Below are 16849 nucleotides of genomic sequence, written 5' to 3' on the forward strand. Positions count from 1 at the left end.
ATATATTAATATATATATTATATACATATATGATATATATAGATATATATAGACTATATTAGATAATATATTATATATATAGATTATATATAGATATATTTATATATTATACAGATACTACAAGATTATATATTATGTTGATGGTTGATATCAAGTCAGTAAATGCAAACTCCATTCACACTATCTGTGAAACATTTATAAACCATTCAAAAACACTGAAGTTATTAAAATAAAAGATTAAAACAACAGAATTTCACAATTGCTCGATAATTCTCTTTTGTTATTCTCTTTAGTATGAATATTATAACCAAAGGTCATATATTAGTGCTACTCAAGGATGTAAGATAATAAGCATACAGCTAAAGCAACCCAAAGACTCCATGTGAAGCCAGGGTTCATCCTAGAGCTATATCACAAGGGTCACCAGCTATAACAGTGTCAGCAGCATGTTTGAACTATTAACTGAAATTGGAGAAAATCATCATGGCAATTATTATTATTGCTAGAACTTCATTTGACGCTATCATAGCTATTGATGTTACTATGAATAGACAGTATACCTAAAAAAAATATTAATATAAATTTTAATTACACTATTGGTGCTATTATAAACATTTCCTATCATGAAACCAGCAAATTAAATTGAAGAATATCACAATAGCCTAAAGCTTGCTTTAATTTAATTGAAATCTTATCAAACCCATTTGGATATAATAGTTGTCATTGATATCAATGCTATTAATATGATTGTTATTAACACCATTTCATTATTATTATTACTACTAGAAATTCCACTGTCATACAGCCCACGACCAAAGTGATATTGGAAAAAAAGAAAGGATACTGATGGTTGAGAAATGCAATATTAGCAGTCAAATTGCCCTGCAGTGCAATAGGATAACTGCAATGGTAGCTGTAATGTACTGGGTGAGCGTGTTATTATATACAACAAATAGCAATAATGAAAGGAAAAGATTATATGTTTATATCTCTCCCCCAGCAATAGGAGAAATGCAATATTAGAAGTAAAATGCACTGATAATAATAGAATAACCAATATTATTAATATAGTAATAATATAAAACCAATGCACAATTTTGTTTACATTTCAAAACGTCATAGCTAACGATATCAAGAAGTTGTGATATTTATATAGACTTTCACTGCTTTGGACATCAGTTAGAATACCAAAGTACTCAAAAGTGTCCAAAATGTCAGTTACTTTGAAATCGGCAAAAAAGAAAAATTATATTTCTGTACTTCTACGTTAATTACAGAAATCATCAGCAATTCGCCAATGCTATAGACTGGTGAAATGTGCACGTTATTTTTTCTTGAAATGCGCCCGACTTAATGGTTCTATTCTCTGTCACTTGGCATTTCGTTTGCCGGTCTTAATTTTGATAAAAATAAGGCTTGGCAAGTTTTAATAACGATTTTCAGCCAAATTAATCTGTCTATTTTTCTATAATCCGATCAGATGAGTAAGTTTTAGGATATTGTCGACAATTTACAAAGACTTGGTAACACATTTAAATAGATTTTTATGTGTTTCACATCGTTATTATACTTAAACGACTCCACTAAAAAATTGTTAAATTTGTTGATGAGATTTCGGTACAAGGGTTTGCGACGTTGTTGATGAATAATTTTCGTGAGTTGTGTGCACATGCACTTATCATAAAACTCTCAAACATTCGCTCCGCTTGTGTTTGGTCGTGGGACTATGTTGTAATTATTACTACCAAAGTAAACCAATTTTGTTACAATTAGTCATTATAACATTGTTATCATCAATATAGTAATATAACTATTATCACTCTGATGTTATACCTTGTACCAGGTGATATTCGGCTCTGGCTTGCCCTTGACAGGACACTCTATGGCCGTCCTCAGTCCTTTCACCACCGACGAGTTCGGCTGTAAACCATCCGTTGAAATACTTGGTGGGATAAGCACATTGAGTGTCACATTCAACCTGTCATCACCTGCCTTGTTGGTAGCCAGGCAGGTGTAGACAGCCTCATCAGATAACTACAAGTAGAACAGGAAGTAGCAATTTCTGAAGCATTTGGTTTGGTAGATGTTTATATCATTCCAATCATTGAAAAGTCATACAAGCTGGGCTTGAAAACTAAACAAACTGATTACAACTAAACACGCTAATTGATTAATTTATAAAATGAGACATGCAAGGGTACCGTATATCCCCAAATATAAGCCTATCTTGCACATATCGGCTTATATGCGGGTATATATAGTACATCTGATAAATCTATGAGATAGACTAATGTATGAGGCACAAAATTATGATCTACTGAATGCGGCTATGAGACTGCGTACAAAGCATCTTCAATGCCCACTGGGGTCTCTTGAATTACCTCCAGACCTTTATAAAAGCAGCCCTTTCATATCATTAGATTCAGTTGTAAAAAGGTAAACCACTAAAGAAAATCATTTTTACCATGTAAACTATCATGCTCATGCACAGCATAACACCGGGAGACATTTGAGGTTATTTATTAATGATTTTGGGTAAAGGTCACCGTTTTCTGAGTCACGCAAAACTATTTTTGGAAGAAACTTCAAAAATGGAACTAGCAACATATGAATAGGTAAAAATCATCTTCCTCTAACCAACCACTCTATGTAATGGTATGTATATAGACACACAGCGCACCTGTACATTATGTAGTCTCAGTTGTCTTCCCCTAGCACTTATCTCAGTTTGTGGACGTGAAGAGGCGTCGATCAACTCATTGTTGAATAGCCAAAGAACTTCTGGGTAAGGGCTACCATCAGCAGCACAAATTAGCACAGCCGTATCATTCTGCACCACTGACACATTTGTGGTTGAAGAGGAAACATCAATGCTGGGAGGAACTGCATGGCAAAAAAAAGTTACACTAACTATTACAAGCATCTGAACAGTTTGGAGTAGCCAGGGCAGTCGTAAGGCATACAGGCCTTATCCAGGGTAGCCATAAGGCGTACAGGCCTTCTCCAGGGTAGCCATAAGGCATACAGACCTATCCAGGGTAGTCATAAGGCATACAGGCCTTATCCAGGGTAGCCATAAGGTGTACATGTCTTATCCAGGGTAGCCATAAGACATACAAAACTTATCCAGGGTAGTCATAAGGCATATACACCTTGCGCAGGGCAACCATAAGAGATACAGGCCTATGTAAGGCAACCATAAGGCATACATTGCTTATCCAGGGTAGCCATAAAGCATACAGAACTTATCCAGCGTAGCCATAAGGCATACAAACCTTATCCAGGGTAGTCACATGCTGTAAATATCCTATCTCACAGCAGCCACAGCAGAATAATATACACTGTTGATCTTGAACAAACAGCAATCAAGGTCGGATGCCCCTTCCCACAACCCTCAACAAATTCTGTGTCAATCACACTCTAGCCTATTGTTCACTGGTTAAGCATATTAGACTATGGCAGTTATTGTAAAGATATTCTTATTATTATTGTGAAAAGCATTGGTAATATTATAGCTCAGTCATTAGTAACTCCTGGAATCAAACACATTTGGTCTTCATTGAACTTTGAGAGTTTAAGATGTAAAATCTACTACCATTTGGTTGATTTTTCATCATGAGCTGCCAGCTAGCTATAGCTTCAGTTTGTCATTGCCTTCAAACTGAAGTGACATGTTGTTAGTAGTTGAGAAGTAAAAATGAATGAAATTTATTGCTTATGTCTTGTGATATAAAAAAATCAACAATTGTATATCTGTGTCGCTTTGAAATTGGACTGAGTCGAATATTTTCTTTGGTTTTTGTTGGACCCTTAACAAAATGATTTAGTGATGGCTATACCTAATCTCTTAGAGTTACAAATTTCTTTGCCTCGTTCAAATTATTCAAACAAAGTTAAAGATAAAGGAACAGTTGAATACTGAATAGAAAACAGACCTAACTTTATTGTTACTTAAAAACACTACAATATTTATGATATTTGTAAAGCACTTACTAAGAAGTGTCACATCAAATGTTTTCTCCTTTTTGCCAGCTTCATTCTCAGCTATACAGACATAGCGACCACTATCCGCCACATCAGCCAATGGGATGGTAAGAAGAGAACCGTTTTCACTGATTGGGTAGAGATCAGGATCTGCAAACAAACCAGTGCCGCTCACAGATTGGTGTCTGTAAGTTGGTTATTCCTGTAAGATTCAACTGGGATAATTGTAGGTCAAACTCTTCAATGGGGATAGTTAGAAGGCCTATTTTTAATTGCGACAGCCGACAGATCTCGTTCTATAATTGTGATAGCAGAAATGTTTTTTCTCTAACTAAAATAGTTCAAAATCTGGTTCTTTAATGAAGAGAGTGAGTCTTGTTTTCTAATTTGATATTATGTATTGTTCATTTATTGAGGTAGTTAGAAAGTTTTATTCATTTATTGACATAGTTGGCAGGTCTTGTTTTATAATTGAGATAGTTGGCAAGTCTTTTCCTCATATTGCTATATATGGCAAGTTGTGTTTTCTAAGTAAGATAGTTGGCAGGTCTTGTTGGTTATTAATATATATGGCAAGTCTTGTTCACTAAGTAAGATAGTTGGCAGGTCTTATTGGTTATTGATATATATATGACAGGTCTTGTTCACTAAGTAAGACAGTTGGCAGGTCTTATTGGTTATTGCTATATATGGCAAGTCTTGTTCACTAAGTAAGACAGTTGGCAGGTCTTATTGGTTATTGCTATATATGGCAAGTCTTGTTCACTAAGTCAGACAGTTGGCAGGTCTTGTTTGTTATTGACATATATATGACAGGTCTTGTTTCCTAGTAGGATAGTTAGAAGGTCAGGCTTTCTTATTGGGATAGTTGGCAGGTTTTGTTTTTTCTCTATATATGGTGGTCTTGCTCTCCAAGTAAAATAGCTGAAGGTTTGTTCTCTTATTGTGATGTTTGGCATGACTTGCTTTTCATATCAATATAAGGTAGGTCTCGCTCTCTAGGTAAAGTAGTTGGCAGGTCATTCTCTTATTGAGATAATTGGCAGGTCTTACTTTCTTATTGAGATAGTTGGCAGGTCTAGATTTTTATTAAAAAAACCAGTTGTCTCTGGTAATCACTGTTTAGCAACTCACAAGCCAGAGAGGTATGAAGAATTTCTAAAATATTTTCATGTTGGTAATCTAGCAGACGTGCTAATTGGCTAATTGATATTTACCACAATGATGATCAGCCCGAACACAGGTTTTTCTTACTAGGCCAAAAAAGTAGCTAGCTTTCCGAGCTGGGCATAGGCGTCACAATAGCAGCACACAGGCTAATACTATTATTGTAGCATAGGTGTCACAATAGCAGCACACAGGCTAATACTATTATTGCAGCATAGCAATTTTTGAGCAGAACCAAATAATTATCTGTAACGAACGTTAATGAAAACCAGCCTACCAACAATCTCTCCAGACCGAGTCCAAGTGATAGATGGCGTAGGATTTCCGACAGCAGGACAAACAAGTTGAATGGTTTTTCCACGAACCACTTCACGAGATGAAACTTCCCCTGAGTTTGATATTTTGGGCTCCACTGCAACAAAGACAGAAGAATAATCTCTGGCATCACATCTTAGGCATCAACAAATATAACTATCACAAATGGAAATGTTCATGATGATACGTTTTTTTAGATTCTTCAGACGACAAAAATTTATAATCTTCTGGAACCTGAAAATAATAATTCTTCGCTGACGAAGCAACATTGATATTTTAACTGTCTCCACAAACCTATATTAACAAATTCAATTTTGGCATTCTGTGTATCTGATAGTCTGTTTAAGCATAGTTGGTTTCAGCATTTTTGACTGATTTCATTCAAACTACACACACATATGCTCCATACCTTTCCACCAAACTGCTCTAAATATTTTGTTTCAATTCTCTGACTGTTTCCCAAGAACCAGCCTTTTAAACACTAACCTGCTGATCATCTGATTGAAAATTAAAAAAATCTAAGGCATCACCAGACTTACTGTTAGCGTACACTAAATATCCACCAAAATATGAATTAAGTATTTAAAAATGGGCACTAATACGACAAACTTTAAAACAAATTATATGCACAACTTATAAAATTTTCGTAGTTTTTGTACAAACACAAAAAATTCAAAATACTCAATTGGTGTAAATACGTGTTTTGTTTATACTGCTAATTAGTTGCAATCATAGACCTATTAACTATACTTAATATATATATATATATAGTATAGTTAATAGGTCTATGGTTGCAATACACTTATTACTGGAGGTTTAGGGCAATTTAAAACTGCGGGGATTTGCGTCACAGTGTCATAGTGTCATAAATGTGATTGTCTGCTAATAAAACAGTTTTTTATGTTGTGATTAATTTTTGGTTAGCTGTTCCAATTTCATTTTTAATAAAACTCCATATTTAAGTTAAATGTTAGAAAAAAAATAAAACTACTTTTTTACAAAAGAAAATTTCTTTCATTTTGTGATAAAAAAAATTTATCCCTAAACTTTTTCTATCAAAAAAACTTGTGATAAAATTTTTTTTATCACAAGCCTGGTATAACCAGGCTTGTGATTAAAAGGCAGTAAGCCTGGTATAACCAGGCTTACTGCCTTTTAATTACAGTGACTTTTAATCGCTGTATGTACACCATATTAAAAGTTGTCTTTCCTTTTTATCTTTTCAACATTCCCTACTTCATAGGTTAATCACAGAATAACATAAAAACTAAACCACAAAAGCTGGCTTGAAAGACTATGAGGCAATACTTAGATGCCGCATGATCAAAATGCAAAGAGGATAGGACAACTCCAAAAAGTCAAACCCTCACCATAGACATTCACTACAAAGGACTTTTGAGCTGTTCCTGCAGAGTTGCCAGCAACACAGATGTAGGTGCCTTCATTTTCTGGCTCAGGGTTGGTGAGGTGCAGCCTACGCCCGCCATCTAGTATTAGCACTTCCTCTGTTGACTTTAGCGGCTAGACAGATAACATTAGAAAGGTGACAAACTGGAGGTGTCAACAGGATACAGAAAGAGCTACCGTCCTACATATGGACAAATTATACACACACTTAGGCTATTAGCAATATCTTATATATACCTAGGCTATTCGAAATACCATATACACACCTATACAAATATCATATACAAACATGTACAAATTTTTAATATACAACTGTATACTTATGATGTACAAACTTACAATCTCTGTATCATATACAAACTTATACAAACTATATAATATCATATACAAACTGTTAGAAAATTAGCAATCAAAGACACAGACATGTACTACTAGAGATTCCTGTAACGCAACTCTTTTGTCAGAAAGGAACTTCTCCAGTTACGATAGAAGTAGACTAAACTAGTTGCATTGAATCAACAGAACTTTGGGTCTTTAGCAGAATTTTTAGACTAAAGAAGTAAAGGCAGTCTGAAGCCTTTCTTCCGAATAGAACTCAGCTAAGGCCCATTAACTGCTGGATGAGGTAGAAGACGAGAGAAAAGTTAACTATAACATTAGTTTAGTTAACCATATATCAACTATAGTTTACAATATGTTAACTATGGCTAACCATAAGTTAACAACAGTAACCATATTTTAACTATAGCTAACCATATAATAACTATAGTTAATTGCATATTAACTATAATTTACTATATGTTAACTGTGGCTAACCATGTGTTAAATATAGGTAACCACATGTTAACTATAGTTTACTATATGTTAAAAAAAGTTGACTGTATATTAACTATAATTTAATATATATTAACTATGGCTATGTTATCTGTTAACCATGTTACTATATGTTAACCATTATATGAATTCAGTTAACTTTAGTAAACATATACTAACTATTGTTAACCATATGTTATTGATACTTAACTATATCTGGACATTAATCACTTTGGTTTACCCATTAGCTATGTCATAATGTGGTCCTAAAATATCCTCATTAATGCTCAAAACTGATCAAAGTGCTAGGAGATTGCTATCGTCAAAATACATGCATTTATATATTACTTGACAAAGTCTCCAAAGTGCAAGGTTACAAAATGGTCCCCTACAAAGCGCAGAATGAGAACAGGCTGTCATTTAGGTGGTCACTGTGATAGTTGTGGTATGAAATACAAACCAGAAAAGAGCCTTTTTTTTGAGAAAAACTAAATTACATTTTACAAAAAAAATGTAAAAAATTACTAAAAAGTGCACGGTAGATTTAGTATTTCAACTTCTAGTAGTAGTAGCTTTTAGTAGTAACTGCATTGTCATGTCTACAACTAAAGTTGTCTTCTCCTGATGTTAGAAACTGTTTTACACTAACAATAATAACATGAACATAAAATCTTGCCCTAGTACCGTGAGTAGATATGCTAACATGAGTATTATAAAATAACATTTCAGAAAAGAGTCTACCAACCATATCATTCTTAAACCAAGAGATCTCTGGTTTTGGTATGCCATCAGCCGCACACTCTATAAATATACTTCTTCCCGCTATCGTAGTTATGTTCTCTCTGGAGCTTGCTGGGTGGTCTTCAATTTTGGGTGGCACTGCAATGACAACAACATGCAACTAGAAAACTGGTTAGAAGCTTCTTTGTTAGTCTTTCACATGTGAGCTTATAATTTACAATAATAATTTTTATAGCAATTTGAACTTTATAATAAAAATAATAAAACTTTATAATTTTTATAATAATCTGGTATCTGAAAAATAAAGACTCTTCAACATCTTCTGCATGAGTTTTTTTTAAATAGAGCTTGAAAACAGTATATCAGCCTAGGAACACAAAGAAACACAAAGGAACACAAAGTATATTCGCAGCACTTTCCTGTGAATATATGTTATTAAAAAAAGCTTCAGAGAAACCTGCAGTTTTCTGTCACAAGAGCTTAAACAAAAAAGATGTACTTTCTCTAGCACTGACATTACATTGGTCCCTTTGATATTCAAGCTACTGATGGAAGCTGTGCTCTCAGTATAAATCAAAAAGCATCCTTATTTACTTCAATAATATCAGAGTATTCACTTTAAACATGGACACATATTTCTCAGTGTTTTTTGAACCATTAAAAGGTAAACTTCTAAAATTGAGAGTTAGAGTAAACACGTTAACATAATTTAATTTTACATAATCAACAAACCACTATTATAGACCGATATTCAATCTATATATATTGAATATCTATAGATTCAACATATGGGCAAATATTGAATCTATAGGAATCTATATATCTATAGATATCTAAAGATATGTCTAGATGTCTATAGATGTAGATCTATATAAATATACTATATATCTATATCTATCTATACATATCAATGTCTATTAAAGATGTATGTCTTTAGTAAAAGATTTTAACAGTTTTGAGGAGCCACCTGATTCATTATTATTTTCAAAAATTATGTTAGACAACTTAAAAACAGCAAAGAAATTATTTTTTATGCTGGCTTGCATGGTTGTTTGACTTACAGAAAACCAAATGATATTTTAACATGGTAAATTTTTTGTACCCAAGCGAGCAGAATGGCTACATACTTAGTCAAACGGCTGTCTCTTGAGTTTATAACGATTTTTAAAAAAAAGTTGTAATAATAACACAAGTGAGAATATCTGCCGACCCCAACAGAGCAATTTATTACAGGCTATCAGTCTGTAGTCTTACATGATTCCCAGTACCCAGCAAATCATTCAATCCCTTTCAACTAAATTCAACTGGACTCATTAAGTTTAATGAATTCAGTTGAATGGAATAATTCAATCATGCAACTAGGGCTGAAAATTATCAGACACATTAATAGGCCATGGCCTGTTCATAAAACACTCATCAAACACTGAAATTTAGTAAAAGATTTGGTGAACAGGTGGTGGATATACAATGATCAACTGAACATTGCCAACAACAAAAAACAAAGATTAGGAATTGTCTGCTCATACATTTTAGCAGTCAATAAAGGATCAAATAATTTAACAAAGTTCCAGGCAAATATATTATTAAAAATAGTTTGGTTTGAGTGTCCAATTAGCAGGTACATGAATTCCCTAACATGATATTTTTACTACCTGTTACTCAAGCTAATTTGAATACAAAATATTTACTCTGAGAATAAAATCCCCGTGCCTCTCAGACGTTTTGACTTGCGAGGTTGAGCACTACACCTAAGCTGCTCCAACTTGGTGCACAAAATGAAACCCCATATATAATCATACTCTCTAAATACAAAAATTAACCTTTTGAAGCCAGTTGCAGAGTAATTGAATTTAAAAACCCAATGATCAAAGAAATTGTGCTCATACATCAATGTATCTGAGAGGGTGTCAGGAAGTAGGTCTACAAGTAAAATGAGTTGAAGAATTTTTAGTTGGAAAGTTTCCTTACCATGAATGTTCACATTCGTAGCTCTCTCTGTTTCCCCGGCTACATTCTTCGCCACGCATCTGTATCTTCCAGCATCAGAGAGATCGAGCTGTTTTATCACCAACACTCGGCCATCCTAAAACAAGACTCTTATTCATGCGTCACATTTAACAATCACATTTGAAACAAACAGACTGCATTGTAACCACTTTGTTAGCAGGTTATCCATGAGTTGAGAGCAGACTCTCTCTCTAAGGGCCATGTCCTGTGAGGACTTAGGTTCCCCATTGTATTCTACGTAGCTTACTGGTTAAGTTCGTCATCTATAGATCAGGGTGTCCTGAGATCAAATCCAGTGCCATGTTGATTTTTCATTACTAGATTTTAATTGCTTCAACCGGACACAGGGTTTAACAAAAAGACAAACACTGAGATTTACAAAAATTATTAATATATTTTATATATATATTTATATATATTATTTATTTATATAAATCGTCAATGTGTTTCTCATGGTACTCCTTCACTTCCTATAACCATCACTATTCCTGGCAGGTTTCAACAGTAGTTTTCCACTGCCTTATGTTATCCGTTTTCATTGAGACACCATCTTTAGCTAGCTGGCCACTGACTCGCAAAGGAGCACCTCCACCCTTTGTCAAGTTTTGTTTTTGGTCCTGCAGGTTTGCTGGCCATCCTCCTCATCGACGCTTACCACCAACACAGTGCGGTGCAGATGGCAGGGTAGGTTTAGTCACCGACGTCACAACCAGATTTCGCAAAGGAGCAATTGTGGTTTGATGCCCTTTCTAACACCATCCATGATTTTAATGTTGCAGCCAAGACTAGGGAACTAAAGCCCCGAGTAATACATCTGTATAGATATATATATATAGATCTAAATCTATATATATAGATATATATATATATACATATATATATATATATAGATCTAAATCTATATATATAGATATATATATATATATAAATCTCAAATTCCGTCTTTCGGTCTTTCCAGCTATAGCTATTGAAATCTAGCAATGAAAGATTTGCACAGAACTGGATTTGATCTCGGGACATTCAGATCTACCGGCGGCGAATTTAACCATTAAGCTACACAGAGTACAATTAATTCAGTGGGCAAGTAGTCATTACATTGGTTAAAATACTCGCGCTTAAAGCACTTGCTCGAGATAAATAACTAGCTCTGTTGACCGTTATGTATGCTATGTTAATGTTATGTGTAACGGTTGTTAAGCTGGCCCAAAACGCGGGTATTGTTTTAGTAAAGATCTAGTTTTTCAGGTAAGTAACTCAAATTCATTAGGTAATCATTAGGTATTTATTCTATTACCCATACAACACCGGACATTTACCTAGTTTTATATAAACACCGGACTTATCAGGTGCCAATCCGCTACTTTTTCAACTCCATGATTCAACAAGGAAAAAATATATAGAGAATAAAATGGATATATCTCAACCTGCTGAAGGAGCATTCTCTCTGGCTCTACCTCCAGCTCATTCCCATCTAGATACCAAGTAATGACTGGTGGTGGAATAGCCTCAGCAGGGCACTGCAGAGTGAGGGTAGAAGTGACTACGGTAGTTACTTCCCCATCTACAGGCCATAGCAGAGGATCCTCAGGAATCACGGGCGGCACTGTAAAAGACATTCACAGTTTATATGTAACAACACGAAACACGTGAGAAGTAACAACTATCCTACAACCTGTTATGGTGCTGTATTATTATTACTGTATTATTATTACTATTACTGTATTATTATTACTGTATTATTATTACTATTACTGTATTATTACTGTATTATCATTACTATTACTGTTATTATTACTGTATTATCATTACTATTACTGTATTATTACTGTATTTTCATTACTATTACTGTATTATTATTACTGTATTATTACTATTACTGTATTATTATTACTATTACTGTATTATTACTGTATTATTATTACTATTAATGTATTACCATTACTTTATTATTATTATTTATTATTACCAACTTGACTTGATTAAAATACTTCAAAGACACAAAAGTTCCACAAGATCTGACGACGCACTGAAAAGGATGTTTATACAAAATTAACAATTTAAGGAAATGCAGTGTGTCGGAACTGTCTTACAATAACATGCTTTTATTATAAAGTTGTTTAACACTGAAAGAAAAACCTTCAGCTCAAAGGTGATTGGAAGGTTATATATCATATATCAGACATGAGAGGTTTATTCAAACAGCTGGGCTTGATTGCCAACATGTGTTTATTTAATTTTAAATACAACAGCTATTGGTTGAGTAAATTACTAGAATTATATGTTATAATGAAGTTAGTTGGCTTGGTATCATTTGCAAAATGTTAAAATTGATAAAAACTAGTTGTTAAGAGTTAAATAGATTTGTATTTTTTATGATACTAAGAACTATTGACCAGCACGGTGTACTTGTGTAAAAGTATAGCACAGTACCATCCATTACATTACTGTATCATCTAGTACCATCCAGTACCATCAAATACTATCCAGTACGACTAAGTACCTCCCAGTACAATCTAGTACCATCCAGTACCAGCTAGTACTAGCTAAAACCATGTTTATATAAATATATTTAAATGAATATTTGTATAAAAATATATTTTTATATAAAAAAATATTTTTTATACATTTTTATGTATTTTTTATATAAAAATAAACTCAGGTAAAATTTACTCAGGTAACACCAGACATTTTATATCACTTTTGAAGCTAAAGATCATCCTACACAAGCTGCATATGAATTGATGTATTAATATATAATACATATTATTAATATATTATTATATTAATATATAATATATACTAATTTATACCAATATTAATATGGTAATATTGGTATAACATTATTATATTATACCAATAATGTTATATCAATATTATTTATATATAAATAATGTTGATATAACATTATTAACAATATAAATAATTATTAAGATTATTCCTAATAATATTATTGATATAATATCTGTGCGACGTTACAGACAAAATCCTTCAAAAAGATAAGATTCACAAGCACGTGTATGTTCATGATATTTAGCAAATGCTTTAGTAAGATATTGTCTTCCTTCCTATTGGCTGGTGTGAAAAATGTACACAGAGTAGAGAGAGTCACTCACCATAAACGAAGAAGTCAATATCGAGACTCAAATCTCCTGCTTCATTGACAGCTTTGCACGTGTACCTGCCACTGTCTGACACCTGCCACAACATGAAACATTCGTCAAGTTCTGATAATCAATGATAGTAAGCTGGCTAATGATAGAAAATAGAAAAAAGGCACTTGTTGAAAAGAGTTGGTTTTGTCAGTTGATCCCATGCAAATCATTATTTCACACATATAAAATACCAAAATACTGCAAGTTGACCGTATAAAGCTATATTAGACAATACCATAATGTAATATATAGCGAAATGCTTTTAGGCTGATTGCAAACTGTTATCAAGAGAAATTAACCTCAAAAAGATCTGGAAAAATAAAATGCTATAAGCAGCAGAGCAAGAACCAAATTGAACTTCACAGTGTCGGATTACGAAAGATCTAATATACCAGCAAAACGCAGCATTTTCAATTAAAAAGCTTTTTATCGACACACCTTAACTCTATGGCATAATTCTATAAAATCGTGAAATAGTTAATCTTATGACATAAGTGATACATGATAGCGATAGATCTGTATCAGACTATTACCTAGCCTGTCTTGACAAGCTGTTGTTTTTGCGTAGTTGTCCCCCTGTCAAGCGGCGAGAAACAACAGCTTGTCACAAGACGTACTGCACCTGATGCATCAGCTGCACTCATAGGGAGTTGTCCTCTTCCGTCTATGCGGCTTGGCTGCGATGTTATTCCGGTCGCTCCATCGGTAATCATAACAGATTTCACGCAAAAATTTATGTAGAAAAATGAAGATAAGAATGTTTAACTGGCGACCCCTCTCTGCAGTAAACATTATTAGAATTTGAGAACTTAGGCAACAACAGCGACTAAACATGTCGTTATTTGTGCGCTCAATCAGTTTTATTTCTATTTTTGTATCAGTCAGTTTTATTTGTTCTTATGGATTTTATTTTAAGTTTATTTTATTCTTAAGTTCTACTAAAGTTTATCGCAGAAACTGGTCTTTGGTTAAACGTTGTAATCTTGTTTTTTTCTACATAAATTTTTGCGTGAAATCCGTTATGGTTACCAATGGAGCGACCGCCATAACATCGCGGTCAAGCCGCATAGACGGAAGAGAACAACTCCCTATAAGTGCAGCTGATGCATCAGGTGCAGTACGTCTTGTGACAAGCTGCTGTTGCTCGCTGCTCGACGGGGGGACAACTACGCAAAAACAACAGCTTGTCAAGACAGGCTAACTATTACCCTGAACAACTCTATGATGATCTGTTCACAAAGATAACCTTATATAATCATTATATCAGTAAAAATTAATAACTCTACGGAATGATACTGAATTTCAAGATAGACAACTCTATGGTGCCTGCAGCCTCTCTATACCTGGGCAATGGAAATGTCGAGTGAACCATCAGAATTGAGGCTCAAGCTGAGCTCATTTCCTGTTAGTTCAATGCCGTCTTTGTACCACACGATCTCTGGTTTAGGAAAACCTTGAGATGGACATAGCAGTTTCGCTGGAAATCCTTGTACAACATTGATATCCTTAGGAACATAGTCTATGGACCACGATGGAGGCTCTAAAAAGGAATGAGGCTGATGCTAGTAAACAACACAAATCTCACAGAAGAGAGCGGATGAAACAAAACATTAAATAATGGCAGAAGCCTGCACTTTTGAAATACTGAGATGAATTATTTTTGCCACTTTCACATCCATAAATGATCTGGAGGCTTTTATTACTCTTTCACTTGTCAAGCAGGAACAATATTTCCTTTTTATTATTGCTGGAAATCTCAATTAAAATATCGTTCACTAATCTTTACTATAATAAGGTTCGCTCCCATCTGTCCGTTCAAAGCCACGTTAAGAGCTTAAGGAAAAAAGATTATAACCCACAAGTATAGAACTCACATCTTCACATTTTCAGCCAAACACGCTAATAACTGCGCCTCTTCATCACCTTCCCTCACCAAAGAATAATTGTGCACATAGCTATTACACATTAGAAATTCCCGTGTCATACAGCCCACGACCAAAGTGATATTGAAAAAAATAAAGGGTACTGATGGTTGAGAAATGCAATATTAGCAGTCAAATGGCACTGCAGTGCAATAGGATAACTGCAATGTTAGCTGTAATGTACTGGGTGTTATTATGTACAACAAACAGCAATAATGAAAGGAAAAGATTATATGTTTATATCTCTCCCCGCAATAGGAGAAATGCAATATTAGAAATAAAATGCACTGATATTATTAGAATAACCAATATTAATAATATAGTAATACACTAATAATAGAAAACCAATGCACAATTTTGTTTACATTTCAAAACGTCATAGCTAACAATATCAAGAAGTTGTGATATTTATATAGATTTTTAGAAAATCCATTTAACAAAACTATTTAGAAAAAATAATAATAGTAACATATTGCCCAACATCGGTCACTATATACTTCGATCTTGTAAATTCGAATGCTTATTGACCCTTATTCTTATAATTAAACCTTACAAAATTGAATAATTATTTTTATAATTAAATATTGTAATAATCTCATAAGAATCGTTAGAAAAAATATCATCGTCATTTCCTTTACTTTCACTGCTTTGGACATCAGTTGGAATACCATAGTACTTATAAGTGTACAAAATGTCAGTTACTTTGAAATCGGCAAAAAAGAAACGATTACTTTAAGTACTTCTACGTTAATTACAGAAACCTTCAGCAATTCGACAATGCTATAGACTGGTGAAATGTGCATGACTTGATGGTTCTATTCTCTGTCGCTCGGCATTTCATTTGCCAGTTTTAATTTTGATAAAAATAAGGCTTGCCAAGTTTTAAAAACGATTTTGGGCCGATTTAATCTGCCTATTTATGTATAATCCAATGAGATGGGTAAGGTTTAGGAAATTTTCTACAAATAATAAAGACTTGGTAACATATTTAAATAGGTTTATATGTGTTTTGTATCGTTATTATACTTAAACGACTCCATTGAAAAATGGTTAAATTTGTTGATGAGATTTCGGTACAAGGGTTTGCGACGGCCGTTGATGAATCATTTTCGTGAGTTGTGTGCACATATGCATTTATCATAAATCTCCCAAGCAATCGCTTCGTTCGTGTTTGATCGTGGGTCAACGATTTCTCACGCGCACGGGACCGCCAGCGTACTAGCCTTCAAAGAGTCGCAGCTGTCTGTCCGAAATCACACTAAGACCGTTATGAAAACGGAATTGCACCTCATAGGAATAAAACAAACCCAGATATTCCACTCCCGAGACAAGCACACTACC

General features: G+C 33.9%; 1 protein-coding gene across 1 annotated transcript in view; it reads right to left on the minus strand.

Annotated features, from left to right (window-relative positions):
* LOC137398081 (hemicentin-1-like) overlaps window positions 1-16849 on the minus strand; it is a 150611-nt gene that overhangs the window by 74598 nt on the left and 59164 nt on the right. Inside the window, exons 20-26 of the mRNA XM_068084186.1 lie at window positions 14930-15006; window positions 13548-13629; window positions 11859-12037; window positions 10396-10510; window positions 3994-4134; window positions 2681-2883; window positions 1834-2034 (exon numbers count right to left, since the gene is read on the minus strand). Coding sequence (XP_067940287.1) covers window positions 1834-2034; window positions 2681-2883; window positions 3994-4134; window positions 10396-10510; window positions 11859-12037; window positions 13548-13629; window positions 14930-15006 — 998 coding nt within the window. The remainder of the gene's footprint in view (window positions 1-1833; window positions 2035-2680; window positions 2884-3993; window positions 4135-10395; window positions 10511-11858; window positions 12038-13547; window positions 13630-14929; window positions 15007-16849) is intronic.

Source organism: Watersipora subatra, chromosome 6, assembly GCF_963576615.1.
Source record: "Watersipora subatra chromosome 6, tzWatSuba1.1, whole genome shotgun sequence".
Lineage (NCBI taxonomy): Eukaryota > Metazoa > Bryozoa > Gymnolaemata > Cheilostomatida > Watersiporidae > Watersipora > Watersipora subatra.